Raw genomic sequence first — 16,688 nt, forward strand, 5'->3', positions numbered from 1 at the left:
TTGTAAATTTTTTGACAACTATATTAATAAAATATATGTGTACAAACAATATTTATATTATGAGAGTTACATTGAACTTGTACACTTCCTTTCAAATAAAAAGAAGATTAGTTTAACTATTGAAATGACCAAAATTTACATTAGACAAACACAACGAACTAAATTGAGGTTGAGAATGTGGTCCTTCTATAAAAGCTTGAGCGATTAATTTATATGCAGCTTCAGTTAAATGAATTCCATCCCATCCGATATGCTTAGAAGGATCACCACAGACATTCGTGCCTGAATAACCACACATTACTGATGTATTAAAATTGTATGAACCTCCCTTTCCACAACAGGCTTTAAGACTAATAAATCCTGCAAAGGAATCAAAGTTTAAATCACAATATTACAACTAAGAAATAATTTGTTATGATGAAGTATAAAGCTGCATAATGAAAACATTATTTAAAGCAAACATATACTGAATTGAAAATATTACCAAACTTTGTGGGGTCACGATATAAAGGTAATGCAGCATTGTAGTAATCAGCATAAATAATATTAGTATGAGGATGAAGTGTTCGAAGCTTGTCCAATTCGCTTTGGAGCTCATAGTTGTAATATTCAGCAAATTCGTTTAACCATTTCAAACACCCACTTTGATCATACTGCTTCTCATCTAGGGTCTCATAAATTGTTAAATAGATTACGCTACATCCAATCGGTAAATTTCCTGGAACAATTAGCGTGCGAGCCCCTATACCAATTAACTCCTATAAAGCAAGTAAAAAGGATGTTAGGTATGCTTTGAAGCTGAAATAAAAATGTGGTGAAAATAGAATCGTAATGTTAGAAATATTAATTTGGTGACGAGATTATGAATGATTAAAGTGATAACATGTGTAATTGCAGAAGAACAAATTAAAGATTTAATAAATGCAAAAAAAAAAAAAAAACTTACATGGATAACTGAAGCTATTGCATTGACTACGTATGGAACATATGTGTTAACTTCTGATATGCTCTTTTGTTGAAAGAGAAGATAATTGAAATCGTTTCCTCCAATTTCACCCATAAGAAACAATGAGTTCCGAAAAACCTCAAGACAATCTGCAAGATTAAACCTTTATTCAAAATTTTATATTTTTAGTTACATCAATTTGGGATTGCGTTGAAATTTTAGAAAATGGAGTAATCTTAAATAAAAGTTTTAGAGAGGTCAAAATAATATAATTTTTTGTTCATTAAATTAAATTATTAGTATATTATTTCAAAAAATAATTCCTTACACTAAACAATTAGATCATTAGTATAATGTTTCAAAATACATAAAAGAAGTAGAATGTATTTGTTATCTTCACGAATAGTTTTTCTTTTATCATTTAAAATTAAATAAATTTATTATTTTATTTTCCATTTGTATAAATATTTTTTTCAAAATAATATTATAATACAATTTTTTTTCTTGTATATTCATAAAAAATGAATTTGCAAAGGACTTGTAAGATAGAAAATCATGTTAATAACTCTTAAACTAATATTTTATTATCAGGTAAGACGATATAGAGTTATCTTCTTCTCTCTTTTTCAAGAAAGAAAGAAAATAAATGAGAAATCAGAAGAAAAAAATAATGAGTTTATGTCTAATTTTTTTTCTTCAAAAACAAAAAAGCAAACACATGAGAATGAGAGATGAATACAATTTGTAATAAATATTTGGTTTAATCATTTTTTTTTCTTTATTTGTCCAAAAATGTTTAGTTAGTTGTCTAATATTTTTTTAGTCTCAATTTGTTGAAAATTGAAACGGTTAATAAGGATGTTTTGCTTTTATGGTACAATTAACATAATCCTAGTGTTAATTTTGATAAGAAATTTTTTAATCCGCTTCAACAAAATTAATGAAAATAACTAAATTATATTAACTTTTTCAAAAATTGAAACTAAATTGAGACTAAAAAGCCTAGATAACCAACTTTGTTAAGATTAAAGGTTGTGTTTATAAAAAAAATAAAAAAGTCACACAATTTAATTTCTATTAATTTCTAAAATATACTGTATATAATTTTTAAAAATTTAAAAGATATATATAATTTAAAATAATTTCAAAATTATAAATATAATTTTAAAAAAATCAATACATATAATTTTTAAAAAATTCAAAAATATTGAGGGGCCATGCCCCTCCCTACCCTTTAAATGATCCGTCCCCGTCGATACTTGTCTTCACTTTCCGCAACCATGTCCTCATCTTTCCGTAGAATAAATAAGCATATAAAGTTCTGAAATTTTTAGTAATATATTATTTAATGTTTAATTAAATAGACCTAGCATAAATTCATAAAGGTTAGTAAGTTTAATATTAAAAATATATTAAAGAGCACGTTGCTCACCTTCTTCATAAACGCAGACCAAGAAAAATACATGCTGCTTTTAAATAAATTTGGTCTTTCTAAAATACAAATTTAAACAAGCTGAGCCAAAATATAATTTTTTAAAAAATAAATTTCACTTCATTAAAATAAATAATAAAAGAATATAAATATACGAATTCAAATTGTAAATTATCTTTTAATAAATAATATTTTTTCACTAATAATTTTATTTGATCACTTTATTTTAAAAATACTTTAATAAAATTCATTAATAATTATTAACTAATAATTATTAACCGTAGTTTGTATTCACTATTCAATACCATAGTATATAATATTTTATCCGTCTGATTACCAAACAGTACTTAGATACTTAACCATTAAAGTATCATTAAATATATCCATCTAATATTCATTACACATTTAATCTATAGATATTCGTACAAAATATCTTGTCATCCTAAATTACAAGACTCCTAAATTTTTTAACATTAAGTTGAGAGTGAATAATCATCATATTTGAGGAGATGACTAAAAAATTATAGTTAGATATATTATCTATATTAGAGTAAAATAAATCATATTAAGGGCATCTACAAATTTTAGATGGCTTAAAAAGCAAAACATGACTATTTATGTACATCTTTCTTTTCTAAAACATTATAATGCATATTTAAAAAATAAAATCATATTATTTTTAAACTCCAAAAATAAATAATATCTCGTTTAACTCTTGTTCTGAACCGGACTAATCCTGAACATAACTATTTTCCTATAAATACATCTGTGATGACAAATAAAGATAGGTATGTTACATAAAAAATTGGTAGATACGAAGGGACAACAAAATTCAATCTGTATGTAGCTTTGTTGTTTTTTATTAGGAAAATTATCTTTGCATTCATCTTTTCACTCTTATATTTTATTTTTAGTATGGATCATCGATTTTTAAAAGAAAAAATAATAAAATATTAATTAATAATTCATATTAAATCACATAAAAAAAAGTATAAAAAAAAAAAGACAGATTTGGTTGTTTTATTAAAGACATGATGCGATGGTCCCACGTGTTTCCTGTGAGTTGATCTGACTGATTCCTATCACAACTAATAGAACAAAAAAAATAAAGAAGGTTGCAACAGTCGTTGTGTAGAGAGAGAGAGAGAGAGAGAGAGAGAGAACGGAACGAGAAAAAGAAATGGAGAACTTGCCTGTGGAAGAATTGCAGAGAGAAGGTAGCAATTCCTTGAACCAATTCAATTGAAGTGTCAAAGAATAATTGGTTGGGACAGAAAAACCCCTCTCTTCAAAGAAGCTGGGCTCCAAAGCCGTCGCTCCACTCACAGCAAAATTGGCTCCTCCGTCGCCATTCTTATTTCCCATATAAGCTTTCACCAATGGAAGTCCCAATGATTCAGCTGCACATAACAAACATAAAACTACCTTTATGAATTTCAATTAACTCTTACCATTTATGTTTGGACTTAATCTACAAAACTGATTTTACAAGTTCATCACTGTCATTCACTTAAACATTATAATTCAAATACACGCATCTCACAGAAGATAACACACTAATGGATGATCTAACTAATAGATAGATCTTTTTGTATGTTTTAATTAGATTATACTTGGAATGAAAAATTAAAAGTAGGAGTGAGAGAAACAGAGAAACGGAACCAATGAAATCGATGATGAGGCGGCCATCGGAGCAGCGTCCAGAGACATGGTGAAAGAAGGTTTCGCCGTAGGGAGGAAGGAAGCAGTCTTCAGAAGGATGGTGGGAAGCGAGATACAAGTTGCCTGTGTCAGCAAGAGAATCGCCGAAACTGAAGATGGAGGTGAATGGGCATGGCGACACCGCCAATAACGGTGGCGATTCTGAATATGAAGTAGCTAGCACAAATGTTGCAGTTACCACTGCAATTGTAATCCATCGCTGTTCACAGATAGACCTCATTCGGATGCGCTTTACTCATAAAATTGTGAATATGATTGTTGTATGGACATAATCACTCACATACATTATACATATACCGACATAATCAATGGAAAGACAATCTACCAAACCATTATTTTAAAATGAAAATAGAAATATATAACATTTGTTTAAAAGTGTATTGATCTCTTAAATTTTTCTAAATTCAATGTAACAAGATTGTATTTAAAAACTTTTAACTCGCCCCTTTTAATTTTTAATTCACTAGGTCTCTGTTGTTATAACAATGGAGAGGGTCAAATACTCTCCAATTATCTCATCCGTAACTTGTAAAAAGTTTGTAGAATCTAATAAGAAATACATGATTTAAAATTAATACAATGATAACATTCTAATATAAAAAAACATGAACATGATCAAACAGTATGTGATGAATTCCACACTCTCTTACTTCTTTAGTTTACACAACTCTCCTATTTGTAATTTTTCCACCATTGTTTGTTTGAGATCCAAACATTTTTCAATAAAATTGAGTTATATTCTTTGAAAGAATCATATTTAAGTTTATGGATATTCATAAGTTTTAACAAAAACTAAATTGTGTCGATCCTTTATAGGTAGTTTTAAAGTTTATTGCATAAAAGTATAATTAGGATAATTTTCAAAAGTTGTTTATAACACACTCCTGAAAAGTTAACTTGTACTAAATAGTAATATTTTAAGTTTATCAAGACTAATTAAGAGTGAAATATTTTTCCAACAGATAAACTTTTGACAGTAAAAAAAAATATCTTAAGTAAATTAGAGGTGTTTTGTAATGTAATGCGATCAAAAGTTACGATTCAATCACCTTCATATGACTCTCCCATCAAGCTAGTGTAAATTATATGACTTAATTGGCAATATTTTTTCATTTAAAATGGTGCCCTGGAAATATGACCAGCTTAAAATAATGTGAAAGTGGGGGTGAAAAAGACATGAAAATATAAAAAAGCATTTTCAAAACTTTTACATAAATTGATTAGTGATTTTTTTTTTCTTTTGTCTTTGTCCATAATAATAATGTCCAATTTTGTCTCACCGCACACCTTCCTTTACCATAGAAACCAATCGATTATAAGACTTGATAACATTGTTTTATATGTATATTTTGCTTCAAGTTCTTAAGAACGTTTTGGTAGATGAATATTTGGGATGACTTCATATTAGAGACAACATTGACGTTGGTTTAAGAGATAAAAAAAAATTTGTTATTTGATAACCCACAGAGAATAAGAATGAGTTTAGAATTTTTTTCTTTAAAAAAAAAATCACAAATCTATTTATTTAAGATTTTTGGTTGATAATAATATCTTCAATTTCTTAAATGAATACTTGAAGTTCATTGATACCAAATCTCTCTAACATTTTTCCTGAAAAAACAACAATAAAAATCAAGAAAGATACTAAAGCTATATATAAAAAAAAAATAGAAATTGATTTATTTGTACATTTCCGGTCAAATGTTTTTATCAGGATGAATCAACATCTTTTTTTTGTTATACAGATAAAACTTTTGACATCAATATCATAAAGACCATAACTATAAGATTGATAACTATATTTATAAAAGATACATGTGTGTGAACAATGTGTATATTATAATAGCTACATTGAACTTCTCACTTTAAAACAAAACAAAAAATTTAGCTACTGAAATAATTAAAATTTGCATTAGATAAACACAACGAACTAAATTGAGGTTGAGAATATGGTCCTTTTACAAAAGTTTGAGCGATTAATTTATATGCAGCTTCAGTCAAATGAATTCCATCCCATCCAATATACTCAGACGAATTATGACAAACATTCACGCTTGGATCACCACACTTTACTAATTCATTGAAATTGTATGAACCTCCTTTTCCACAACAGGCTTTAAGACTAGTAAATCCTGCAATAAGATTCAGAGTATAACATGTATGAAGTAATTTATTATGTTGAAGTATGAATATGCATCATAGAAACATTATTTAAAGCAACCATATACTAAATTACAATGAGAATCGAGATAATTACCAAACTTTGTGGGGTCACGATATAAAGGCAATGCAGCATTGTAATAATCACCGTATATTATATTAGCATGAGGATGAATTGCTCGAAGCTTGTCTAATTCATTCTGAAGTTCACTGTTGTAATATTCAGCAAACTTGTTTAACCACTTCAAACACCCACTTTGGTCATACTGCTTCTCATCTAGGGTCTCATAAATAGTTAAAAAAATTACACTACATCCAATTGGTAACTTCCCTGGAACAATAAGTGTGTGAGCTCCTACACCAATTAACTCCTGTAAAGCAAAGTACAGAAGATTTTAGGTATCCTTCTTGCCATTACTTTATTCTTGAAAAAAAAAACTCACCAAATTAATCTATACAAATAAAATATATCATTTTATCATCTCATATGTGTCAAATAGAGAATCAAAGTGGTGATAATAAAATCGTAATGTTAGAAATATTAATTTGGTGATGAGATAATATGAATGATTAAAGTGATAACATATATGTAATTTGCATAAAAACAAATTAAGGGTTTACCAAATGAAAAAAATGAAAAGATAAAAAACTTACATGGATAGCTGAAGCTATTGCATTGATCACATGTGGAACATATGTTTTAACCTCTGCTATGCTCTTTCGTTGAAAGAAAAGATAATTTACATCGTTTCCTCCAATTTCACCCATAAGAAATAATGAGTTCTCAAAAACTTTACCACAATCTGTAATTATTCAAAATTTGATATTGTTAGTAATATCAATTATGTAGTTACATTGGAGTTTAAAGGAATAGATATATCCGTGTCTTCATTTTGCACAAGCATGTACTCGATCTTTTCGTTGAATATAATAGGTAAATAAAATTTTTAATTTTTTGTGATTTATTAATTAATCTTTAATTAAGTAGGTCTCACATAAATTCATAAATGTCAATAAGATTAATATTACAAAAAATATCTTAAAGAGTGCTCTCCTTCTTCATAAACATATAGACCAATAAGCCTACATGTATATATAACTCCTGCTTTTAAATAATAATAAAAAAAAAGGTACTTAAAATCATACTTAATATTGACTTAGAAACTTTGTTATTAAGCTTTTAACATTTTGTGTACTGTGTTTGTGAATCGGTAAAAAAAGTTTAAACTTTCGATTAGTTCTCATTTTTTTCTTAAATTTAAATTTCAATTTAGTATTCAAACTTTGATTTGTTTCAATTGAATTTTTATCTTTTAAAATATGTAATAATTATATTTTTTTTGTTAATAATATATTATTAAATTAAATGTGTTATGTGTCATTTTTTTTAATCTTTCTTTAATTTAAAATAAATGTCACATATTAAATTAGTATTATGTATGACCATGACTGATAGTTGGTCCAACAAGATTTAAAGATAATTGTTATAGTTATATAATAATGGATCAAATATGTTTTTTTTTTCCTTCAACTTTTAGGATAAAATTTAAAAAATTAGTCTATTTTGAAAATTTTGAACTAATTTAATCCCTTATATTTAAAAATATGTGAATTTAGTTTTTTAAACATTTTTTTTATGTATTTTATTTGACATTTTAAACATTTTTTTCAACTAACATTAAAACGAACACGTGCCAAACGAAGTAAACAAACTAAAATACTATAATGAAACGTGTCGTCAAATAAAATTGATAAAATTTGGTTAAAAAAATTAAATTCACATATTTACAAAGTTGTGAAACTAAATTGGTTCAAGGTTTTTTAGAGAGATTAATCTCATTTTTCACTCAAGATTGAAAGACCAAAAACATATTTAACCCTCTCATTTACTCGCTCATGTGACTTAATGTAGGTCATTGATTATTGATTAATGTATCACCATCTTTCTCTTAAAAAGAATTAATTACTCACGTTAAGTCACATCACTAAGTAAAAAAATGAGAGAGAGTAAAAAAATAAAATTCATACTATAATTTCCAATAGAAAAAAATAAAAATAAAGAAGGTAGCAATAGTATTTGTGTAGAGAGACGAGAAAGAGAAAAAGAAATGGAGAACTTGCCTGTGGAAGAATTGCAGAGAGAAGGTAGCAATTCCTTGAACCAATTCAATTGAAGTGTCAAAGAATAATTGGTTGGGACAGAAAAACCCCTCTCTTCAAAGAAGCTGGGCTCCAAAGCCGTCGCTCCACTCACAGCAAAATTGGCTCCTCCGTCGCCATTCTTATTTCCCATATAAGCTTTCACCAATGGAAGTCCCAATGATTCAGCTGCACATAACAAACATAAAACTACCTTTATGAATTTCAATTAACTCTTACATTTATGTTTGGACTTAATCTACAAAACTGAATTTACAAGTTCATCACTGTCGTTCACATAAACATTGTAATTTAAATACACTCATCTCACACAAGATACACACTTATGGATGATCTAACTAATAGATAGATTTTTTTTCTCTGTTTTAATTAGATTATACTTGGAATAAAAATTAAAAGTAGGAGTGAGAGAAACAGAGAAACGGAACCAATGAAATCGATGATGAGGCGGCCATCGGAGCAGCGTCCAGAGACATGGTGAAAGAAGGTTTCGCCGTAGGGAGGAAGGAAGCATGGTTTAGAAGCAGGGTGGGAAGCGAGATACAAATTGCCAGTGTCAGCAAGAGAATCGCCGAAACTGAAGATGGAGTTGAATGGACACGGCGGCGACGCCACTAATAAGGGTGGTGATTCTGAATGTGAGGTAGCTATCACAAATGCTACAGTTACCACTGCTATTGTAATCCATCGCTGTTCCCAGAAAGACCTCATTTTCAGAATGTGCTTTTCCGCACACCTGCAAACCTCAATTTATGCTTTCGTAAATTAAATATTAATTTTTATTTACATATTGCTTCAAACTTGATGAAAAGATATTTTCACAACTAAAATAATTATTTGAAGCTTATATTATAATTATTTAATATTAATATATTAATACAAAATTATTTATATTTAAGTAAAATTAGGAAAAAATATAGTTATTGATTTAGTGCTTTAATTGTTTGGTTTGATTAATTTTAGTTTCTCATTATTTCTTGATTCAATTTAGTCATTCAATTATTTAAAAGATTAATTTGGTTATTTTTCGTTAAGTTGACATTAATACTGTGTCTCTACATGTCACGTGTTAAGTAGAGCTGTCAAAATAGGTTGGAACACGTGAGCCAACTCGGCTCACCACGAGTTTGGGCCAAATTGAGTTGAAATTTTTTTAGAAATTTCAATACAGGTTGATTTTTGACCCGGTTCACTTAGAAACCGACTCACTCAGTTGAACCCGTGGTGAGCTGGGTTCGTAAGCCAACTCGCAATTAAATGGTTACACAAGTGTTTTTTGTTAAGTTGGGCTTTGCACTTGGGTCATGTTAGGTTGTTTTTTTTAGTCATCACATAGATAATTTGTATTTTGTGATTTTGGTTTATATTAATGTTTATGTAGATTTTAAGTAGAATTATAATTTAGTTTTGACTGAAAAAAAATAAAAAAAATAAAATTTTTTTAATTAGGTGAATTCGTGAGCCAACCTGTTTAACACACCAACCCGTGGTGGGTCGGACCGGGTTCAAATTTTTTTGGCTCACTAATAAATGAGTCGGGTTGGGTTAGCCCACTAAGTGATCAACCCGTGGTGGATAGAGCTGGGTTACCCGTTTTGACAATTCTAGTGTTAAGTCACAAAATTTTCAATTTATTTTTAATATTATTTTACATATTTTCTTAAAATTATATAAACTACCACACGTCAAGTTATAGTGCCACATGATAAGTTACACTTGTGTCACGTGGCAATGATAATATTTGTTTTCAATTTAGTTTTTTAATTAAATTTTGATTCAATGTAGTTTCTCTCCTCTTTAAAACCATCCTATTTAAGAATAAATTAGAAATTAAGCTTAATTACAACTTATCTTTACACTAATTTTTTACACTTAAAAATTTTTAGAGTTTTTATGCTTGTAAAAAATAAAATAATTTAAATATTTGATGTATAAATTCAAAAATAAATCTTAATATGTAGATATACGTTGTAATTAAACTTATTTACAAATGTGGTCTTAAATTGAAGAGGACAAAACTTATCGTTTTAAGAAATAAGAGAACTAAATTAAATCAAAGATTTAAATAGAGAACTAAATTAAGAATAACCACTACTACTTTCACGTGTTAAGTGTAACCTCACACATGACCATTATATACATATTTAAAAAAAAAATAAAAAATTGAAAATTCCACAAATTAACATGTGACATGTACAAACATGGTATTAACATTGATTTAACAGAAAAGACCAAATTGTATCTTTTTAAATAATTGGATGACTAAATTAAATAAAAAATAATAAAATCATCAAAATGAACCAAACAAATAAATCAGAAGATTAAATTAATCATTATAAAAAAATATCAAGTGGATCAAAATGAACTAAACAAACAAATTAGAAGACTAAATCAGTAGTTATAAAAAAAAACTAGAAATGGAAAATAATTGGGTTTATGTGTTGTTTTTTATAAAATTGTTTTGATTTCTGAAAGATTCTTAAATTAATCCGGTATGATTTAAGTTATATCTATTTTTTTTTTATAAATTATATCTATATACTTGTATTTATATTTAAATATATTTTAAATCATGAAAATAGTTTTAATTTATTGTTAAGTAATTTAACAATTATATTTTCATGATCTTTTTATTTATTTTATTTTATTTAAATAAATTATCTTTGTTATACGGTCTTTCATTATTTCTTTATCTATTAAAAATAAAAAAGGTTATCTCTTAAACGTATTTTTTTATATGTTTAATTACATATATTTTTTCTTGCATGATTTCATCTAAATGATATCAAATTAAATCATGTCTAAAATATGTTTTTATTACTTATATTTATATTTTAACATTTCTATTTGTTATTTATTTTTATGATATAAAAATAATATTGAATTGAATATTTAATTGTGTAAATTATTATTTTATTAAATAACCTAAAAATGTATTTTATCTTTTTTTTTTAGTTATTAATTTCGTTTTATTTCATTAATATTTAGCAGGCAAATACAAGTTACTCTCCGATATAAATAATAATGAAACACAAATTTAGGCTTAAAACTGGAAAAGAAAACAAATATAAATATTTGGTATAAAAGAAAAAATCATTCAATTAGGTAATGATTGCATTACTTTTAGGTGACTCGCCCAACTAATTTAAATGTAAGTATTTATTATATGTTCACTCAGTAATTTTGTTTTTATATTTAGGTTATATTGTTTTTTATCTCAGTCTTTTTCATTTAATTGGTCTGTATTTTTGTAAAAACAAATTAACGTGATTTTTTCAATAAATTGACATTAATATTATTTTGAAAATGTCACTTGTAATATATCATAATACTTTTAAATAAAAAATATCCAAATTTGAATATTTGTTAGACTGAGATTTTGACACACTATAATTTAAAAAAAAAAAATTGATAATATCAATTTAATAAAGAGATGACACTGAATTTTTCTTTTTAAATAGTGACTCAGTTGAATATTTTTATACGATAAAGATTCCATCGAGTGAAAAAATATAGAGAAAAAACAAATAAAAATCTTAAATATAAGGTTGAATTTATTAATTAAATATTTATTATTTTATTCAAAAGAGTATAATAGTAACCTTGGACTAAAGTATAAATATGGGATAATAGATTCGAAATTGTTCGAGAGAGGAGGAGATCCAATTTTAATGCAAAAAATAAAATAAAAATCTTAATTGTAAGTATTAATTGAAGGGACTTTCATTTAGTAAGAATGTAAAAAATCTTGAGAGTTAATTAACAGTAGTCTATTGAAATTTAAAAGGTTAGCATGTACGTTATCTAATAGTATAGTATATGATCTATAATAATATATAGTATAAACTATGTATTTATTTTCTTCTTCCTTATAATAATGATAGAAAAGAGAGGGAGAGAGATTGAATTTGATAAAATTTGAAGTATGATTGTTGTGTGGACATAATCAATGAAAAGACAATCTACCAAACCATTATTTTAAATGAAAATAGAAGGATTACTTTAACATGGAATCTTAGAGATGAACCACTCCATAACCACAATTGGAGCCCTGATGAGCGCCAGAGCAAACTCTACTATGATCGTCACGCAAAGACAACAGGGACATATGCACGTCAAAATTAACCTGTCAGTCGCACAAAAATTTGCTCAATATCTTCGATCAATAAAAGCGAAAAAAATATCGATAATTTAAGTATGAGTTTAAATTTTACGTTAAATAAAATAAAAATTAATGAAATCAAAATAAAAATTCATTAGCCATGAATTTCTGATGTATAAATTATACTCATATTGTGATAAATTTGTTTTCAAAAAAGCCAAAAAGGATATTTCAAAGTTCCGATATAGATTATGCAATTCCGAAATTAGCAGAGGAAGAAGAGGAGCTTACCCAACAATCCAAACAACCACTCCAACAAGAGAGATAAGAAGAGACAAAAAGGCAAAAGGCAGGCCCAACAGAAACCCAAGTGGCCTGCATTTACAATCTTCAGAGCAGCAGCACATGCTTCAATAATTAATATCTTCTTAATTCGTCTTCTCAGCTTCTCATTTGCTTACTATATATATACACGTTGAAGCTTTTATCTTAACCAGAAGCCAAATGCAACATGAATTAAGAGAAGTGCACAACAGAAACGCGTAGTTAGGTGCCGGTTAGCCACCTGTACTCCTCCTATTGCTGCAGAGAGTAGGGTTGATTACCAGACCAAAACTCCATTATTCAACGTTTTGTTTTATTTTATTCAGAAAGTAATTAAACGTGGCAGTTTCAAATGGTTGACTGTGAGGCCTGTCTGCGTCGCCATGCTGAGATGGAATCATTGAGTGATGTGTTGAACTGGGGGGATATCATCTGAATCAAGATAAATACCACACCAAACATGTCTGCAACTTCATTCACCCATTTCTTCCAATGATTACAGGCCGTAAAAGATACATCAATTATTGGGATGCACTGTTCTAATGTTTCAGTTATTTGAAGGTAAACTACCTGTGAGGAATCCAGTGTAGATTTCAAACCAACATATTACAAATATGAAAAATTTTAAATAATATACAGGACAAAAACAACTCATAAATTTGAGGATGGAGTTTGTGTTAATTTATGGGATGACTTATTGTGAATTTCTTTTGTGTATTTTTCTGAAAGACAATTAGAGTTAATAAAAGATCTCAAAAAAAGTTTTTTTTTTTTTTATATTACAAATTGTTTTAGACTTTCAAAAGAAAATCTCAAAAATAATTTGAAAAATAAATTTTAAATAAAATTATAATAAAATATTTTTTATTATTTTCAAACTTTAAGTTGCTCGTTATATATATTTTTATATATATTATTTTTTATTTTTTTAAATAAAATATACTTTTTAATTATTACTATTACACTAGTACATTTAACTGTTTTATAATTGAATAGACTAAAATTAAACTCATTAATTTTACACAAATGAAAAACATTTGAATTAAAATTTAATGACAGAAAGTGTGATTATAAGTACACATATATAAAAATTTTAATTATTTTCAGTTCATAAAGAAATAGCACGGTCACCTTTTCACTTTTATTATTTATTTTATTCAATTAGATAATAAGTCTCCTAATTTTTAATAACTCAAGCAGAGTTGAGAATTAATGTATAGCAACATCCAAGTCAAAAAAAAGCACGTTATCTCTTTTAAGCAGACAGACTTCAACCTTGCAAAAAAATAGTCAGCGACTGCGTTATGTTTTTCTTCTTTTTGGTCAATTGGGATTAACCTTCCATAGAACCATACTTTCTGCAACTTCCTCAAAAGCCACCATGGCCAATCCACTTCATCAAACACATTGTTTTATGTATTTATTTATTTTTCTTTAAATGCTTTGCATTATTGTCAGAAGCACAAGAAGAAACATGAGGATACGAGAAGCAATCAAGAGGGATAATCTCGTTTAACAGAAAAATGTCGTAGTGCATCTTTGCTCCTTTTATATGAACTAAAAGACATTATCAGCTCCAACCCAACTTCGGCCAGTGTCCTTGGATATTCCTCTCTCCTTCATTATTTCTCTAAGCTCAGTTACACTTTCCCATTTGCCAGCATCTGCCAAAGTATTAGACAGTGCAACATAGGCCCCTGGTCTTCCAGTAGCATTCAACTTAAAAAGTTCATTTGCAGCTAATTTTGCCATCTCTATATTACCATGGAGTCTGCAAGAACTAAGTAGAGCAGACCACACATCCGAATTCGGTCTCTCGGGCATCCTCATCACAAATTCCCAAGCCTGATTCAACCTTCCTGCTCGGCCTAACAAATCAACCATGCACGCATGATGCTCCATCCCTGGCTTTACCAGGTATTCATTTTCCATCCTGTGAAAGATCTCCCAACCCTTGTCCACAAGTCCAGCATGTGCACAAGCTGAGAGAGCACTAAGGCATGTCACATTATTGGGTACGATGCCATATTCTTCTTGCATCTTTCCAAATAGCTCAAGTGCTTCATCAGGGAATCCATTCTTCCCGTATCCATCAATCATAGATGTCCAAGAAAACACGTTCTTCACACGCATGTGGTAAAAAACTCTTAGAGCATCTGAGACTCTTCCACATTTTGAATACATGTCTATAAGGGCACTTCCCAGTTTAATGTCAGCATAAAGTGGAGTCTTCATGAGCTGACTTTGTACTTGTTGCCCAATTTCGAATGCCACAAGCATGGAACAGGCACCAATTACACTAGCAAATGTAGAAACATTTGGCCTAAATTTCAACCGTTGCATATCAATATAAACTTCAACAGATCTCCCCGCATGTTCGGATGTCTTGCTGTAACCTTCTATCATCGCATTAAATACTACCACATCCCTGTCCAAAGTTTTGTTAAATATACGTTCAGCATCTTCAAAAGACCCTTGATTCATGTAACCAGAGATGAGGGATGTTGAGCATACCACGTTCTTCTCTGACATCACATCAAATACAGTCCTAGCATAAGCAATCCTCCCTTTCTTAACATAAGAGTCAATCAGTGCAGTACAAAGAATTTCATCTCTCTCAACATCAGATTTGAGGATCTGGGTATGCACTATTCTACCCAGATCACCAAGCAACGCAACATTACACCCAGAAGTAGACGCCTTTAAAATCATAGAAAAAGTAAACCCATCAGGCTTCTCACCAGACACTAAAAGCCTACGCACCAAACCAAGAGACTCTTCAACCTGACATTGTTTGATATAGCCACTAATCATATAATTGTAAGCAGATAAAGTTCTATCCCGCAAATCATCAAACACTTGGCGTGCATATCTCAAATAGTTACATTTTAGGTATAAAATAAGTAGTTTGATAGAAATATTGGTGTTTAGAACAAATCCAGATTTCAGAATGCGGGAGTGGATCTTTTGGCCGTGGGTAGGAGTCTCGGAATTAATGTAATGCTGCAGAGCACTGGATAACAAAGTAGAGGAAGAAGCAAAGTCATGGTTTTGAGGAAATGGTCGATGGGGTGAGATGAGCGAAGTGCAGAAGGCACGTGACGAGAAGAAGGATTTGAATATTCCATTGTTCATCCTCTCATTGGCATCGCCAGAGCCAAGTTAAGCAAACTCTGCCTCGAAAATACAATGGAACATTGTAAACTTTTTCAAGTATTCACACAGGTTCACGTAAGATTAATTGCCAATAGCTTTCTTCTTAAACTATGTTTTCTTTTTAAAAGTAGGAAAAAACAGAGGAGGCGAGACAAATTTTAATGGAAGAAATGAGAGATTAAAGAGACTAAGGATGAAGAATGAAAACGGAAGAACATTTTACTTAAAAAAATATTTTTTATGCACTAATTATAATAGTTTACAAAAGAAAAATATGGTTACAAGAATAAAGAAAAGTAATTTGCATTAAAATTTAAATTAAATATAACATATTTAGTATAAAGTAATATCCTTTATTAAAATAAGAATGTATGACTTTTAAAAGTTATAAAGTCATTTTATTAAAAATATAAAGTACGTAATTATGTATTTTAGAATTAGAAAAAAATAATCTCAATTTTAGAATTAGAAGAAAATTTTATTGTTATTTAATCTATATTATTATATAAAGATTATTTTTCTTTTCGGTATTAATATTTTTGTCAGTTATAATATTTTTTAATTTAACTATTTTTTTTAAATTTAAGAATTTTTTAAATTAAATGAATAAAAATCGTTTACAGAATAAATAAAAATTTATTTATAATTAAATGATAAAAATTATTTATACATGAATCAGAACAAGC

The 16,688-nt window shown here is 28.2% G+C and overlaps 4 protein-coding genes across 4 annotated transcripts; all 4 read right to left on the reverse strand.

Annotated features, from left to right (window-relative positions):
* Positions 1–4,375, reverse strand: LOC114187110 (GDSL esterase/lipase At1g28590-like). The gene is made up of 5 exons (XM_028075243.1): positions 4,041–4,375; positions 3,572–3,778; positions 947–1,095; positions 485–758; positions 1–360 (listed from the first exon to the last, which is right to left on the reverse strand). Exons 1-5 carry the CDS (start codon positions 4,318–4,320, stop codon positions 113–115), a joined length of 1,158 nt encoding a protein of 385 aa, XP_027931044.1. The 5' UTR covers positions 4,321–4,375; the 3' UTR covers positions 1–112.
* A 1,555-nt stretch (positions 4,376–5,930) lies between these two features.
* Positions 5,931–9,152, reverse strand: LOC114187615 (GDSL esterase/lipase At1g28590-like). Its single transcript, XM_028075911.1, has 5 exons — positions 8,849–9,152; positions 8,382–8,588; positions 6,915–7,063; positions 6,358–6,631; positions 5,931–6,232 (listed from the first exon to the last, which is right to left on the reverse strand). The coding sequence occupies exons 1-5, from the start codon at positions 9,129–9,131 to the stop codon at positions 5,985–5,987; spliced, it is 1,161 nt and encodes a 386-aa protein (XP_027931712.1). The 5' UTR covers positions 9,132–9,152; the 3' UTR covers positions 5,931–5,984.
* A 3,161-nt stretch (positions 9,153–12,313) lies between these two features.
* LOC114188950 (signaling peptide TAXIMIN 1-like) lies at positions 12,314–13,039 on the reverse strand. The gene is made up of 2 exons (XM_028077629.1): positions 12,814–13,039; positions 12,314–12,546 (listed from the first exon to the last, which is right to left on the reverse strand). The coding sequence occupies exons 1-2, from the start codon at positions 12,927–12,929 to the stop codon at positions 12,423–12,425; spliced, it is 240 nt and encodes a 79-aa protein (XP_027933430.1). The 5' UTR covers positions 12,930–13,039; the 3' UTR covers positions 12,314–12,422.
* Positions 13,040–14,240: 1,201 nt separating this feature from the next.
* Positions 14,241–16,150, reverse strand: LOC114187229 (pentatricopeptide repeat-containing protein At1g28690, mitochondrial-like). Its single transcript, XM_028075415.1, has one exon. The coding sequence runs from the start codon at positions 15,979–15,981 to the stop codon at positions 14,404–14,406; it is 1,578 nt and encodes a 525-aa protein (XP_027931216.1). The 5' UTR covers positions 15,982–16,150; the 3' UTR covers positions 14,241–14,403.
* Between the last annotated feature and the right edge of the window lie 538 nt (positions 16,151–16,688).

Source organism: Vigna unguiculata, chromosome 6 (assembly GCF_004118075.2).
Source record: "Vigna unguiculata cultivar IT97K-499-35 chromosome 6, ASM411807v1, whole genome shotgun sequence".
Taxonomy (NCBI): Eukaryota; Viridiplantae; Streptophyta; class Magnoliopsida; order Fabales; family Fabaceae; genus Vigna; species Vigna unguiculata.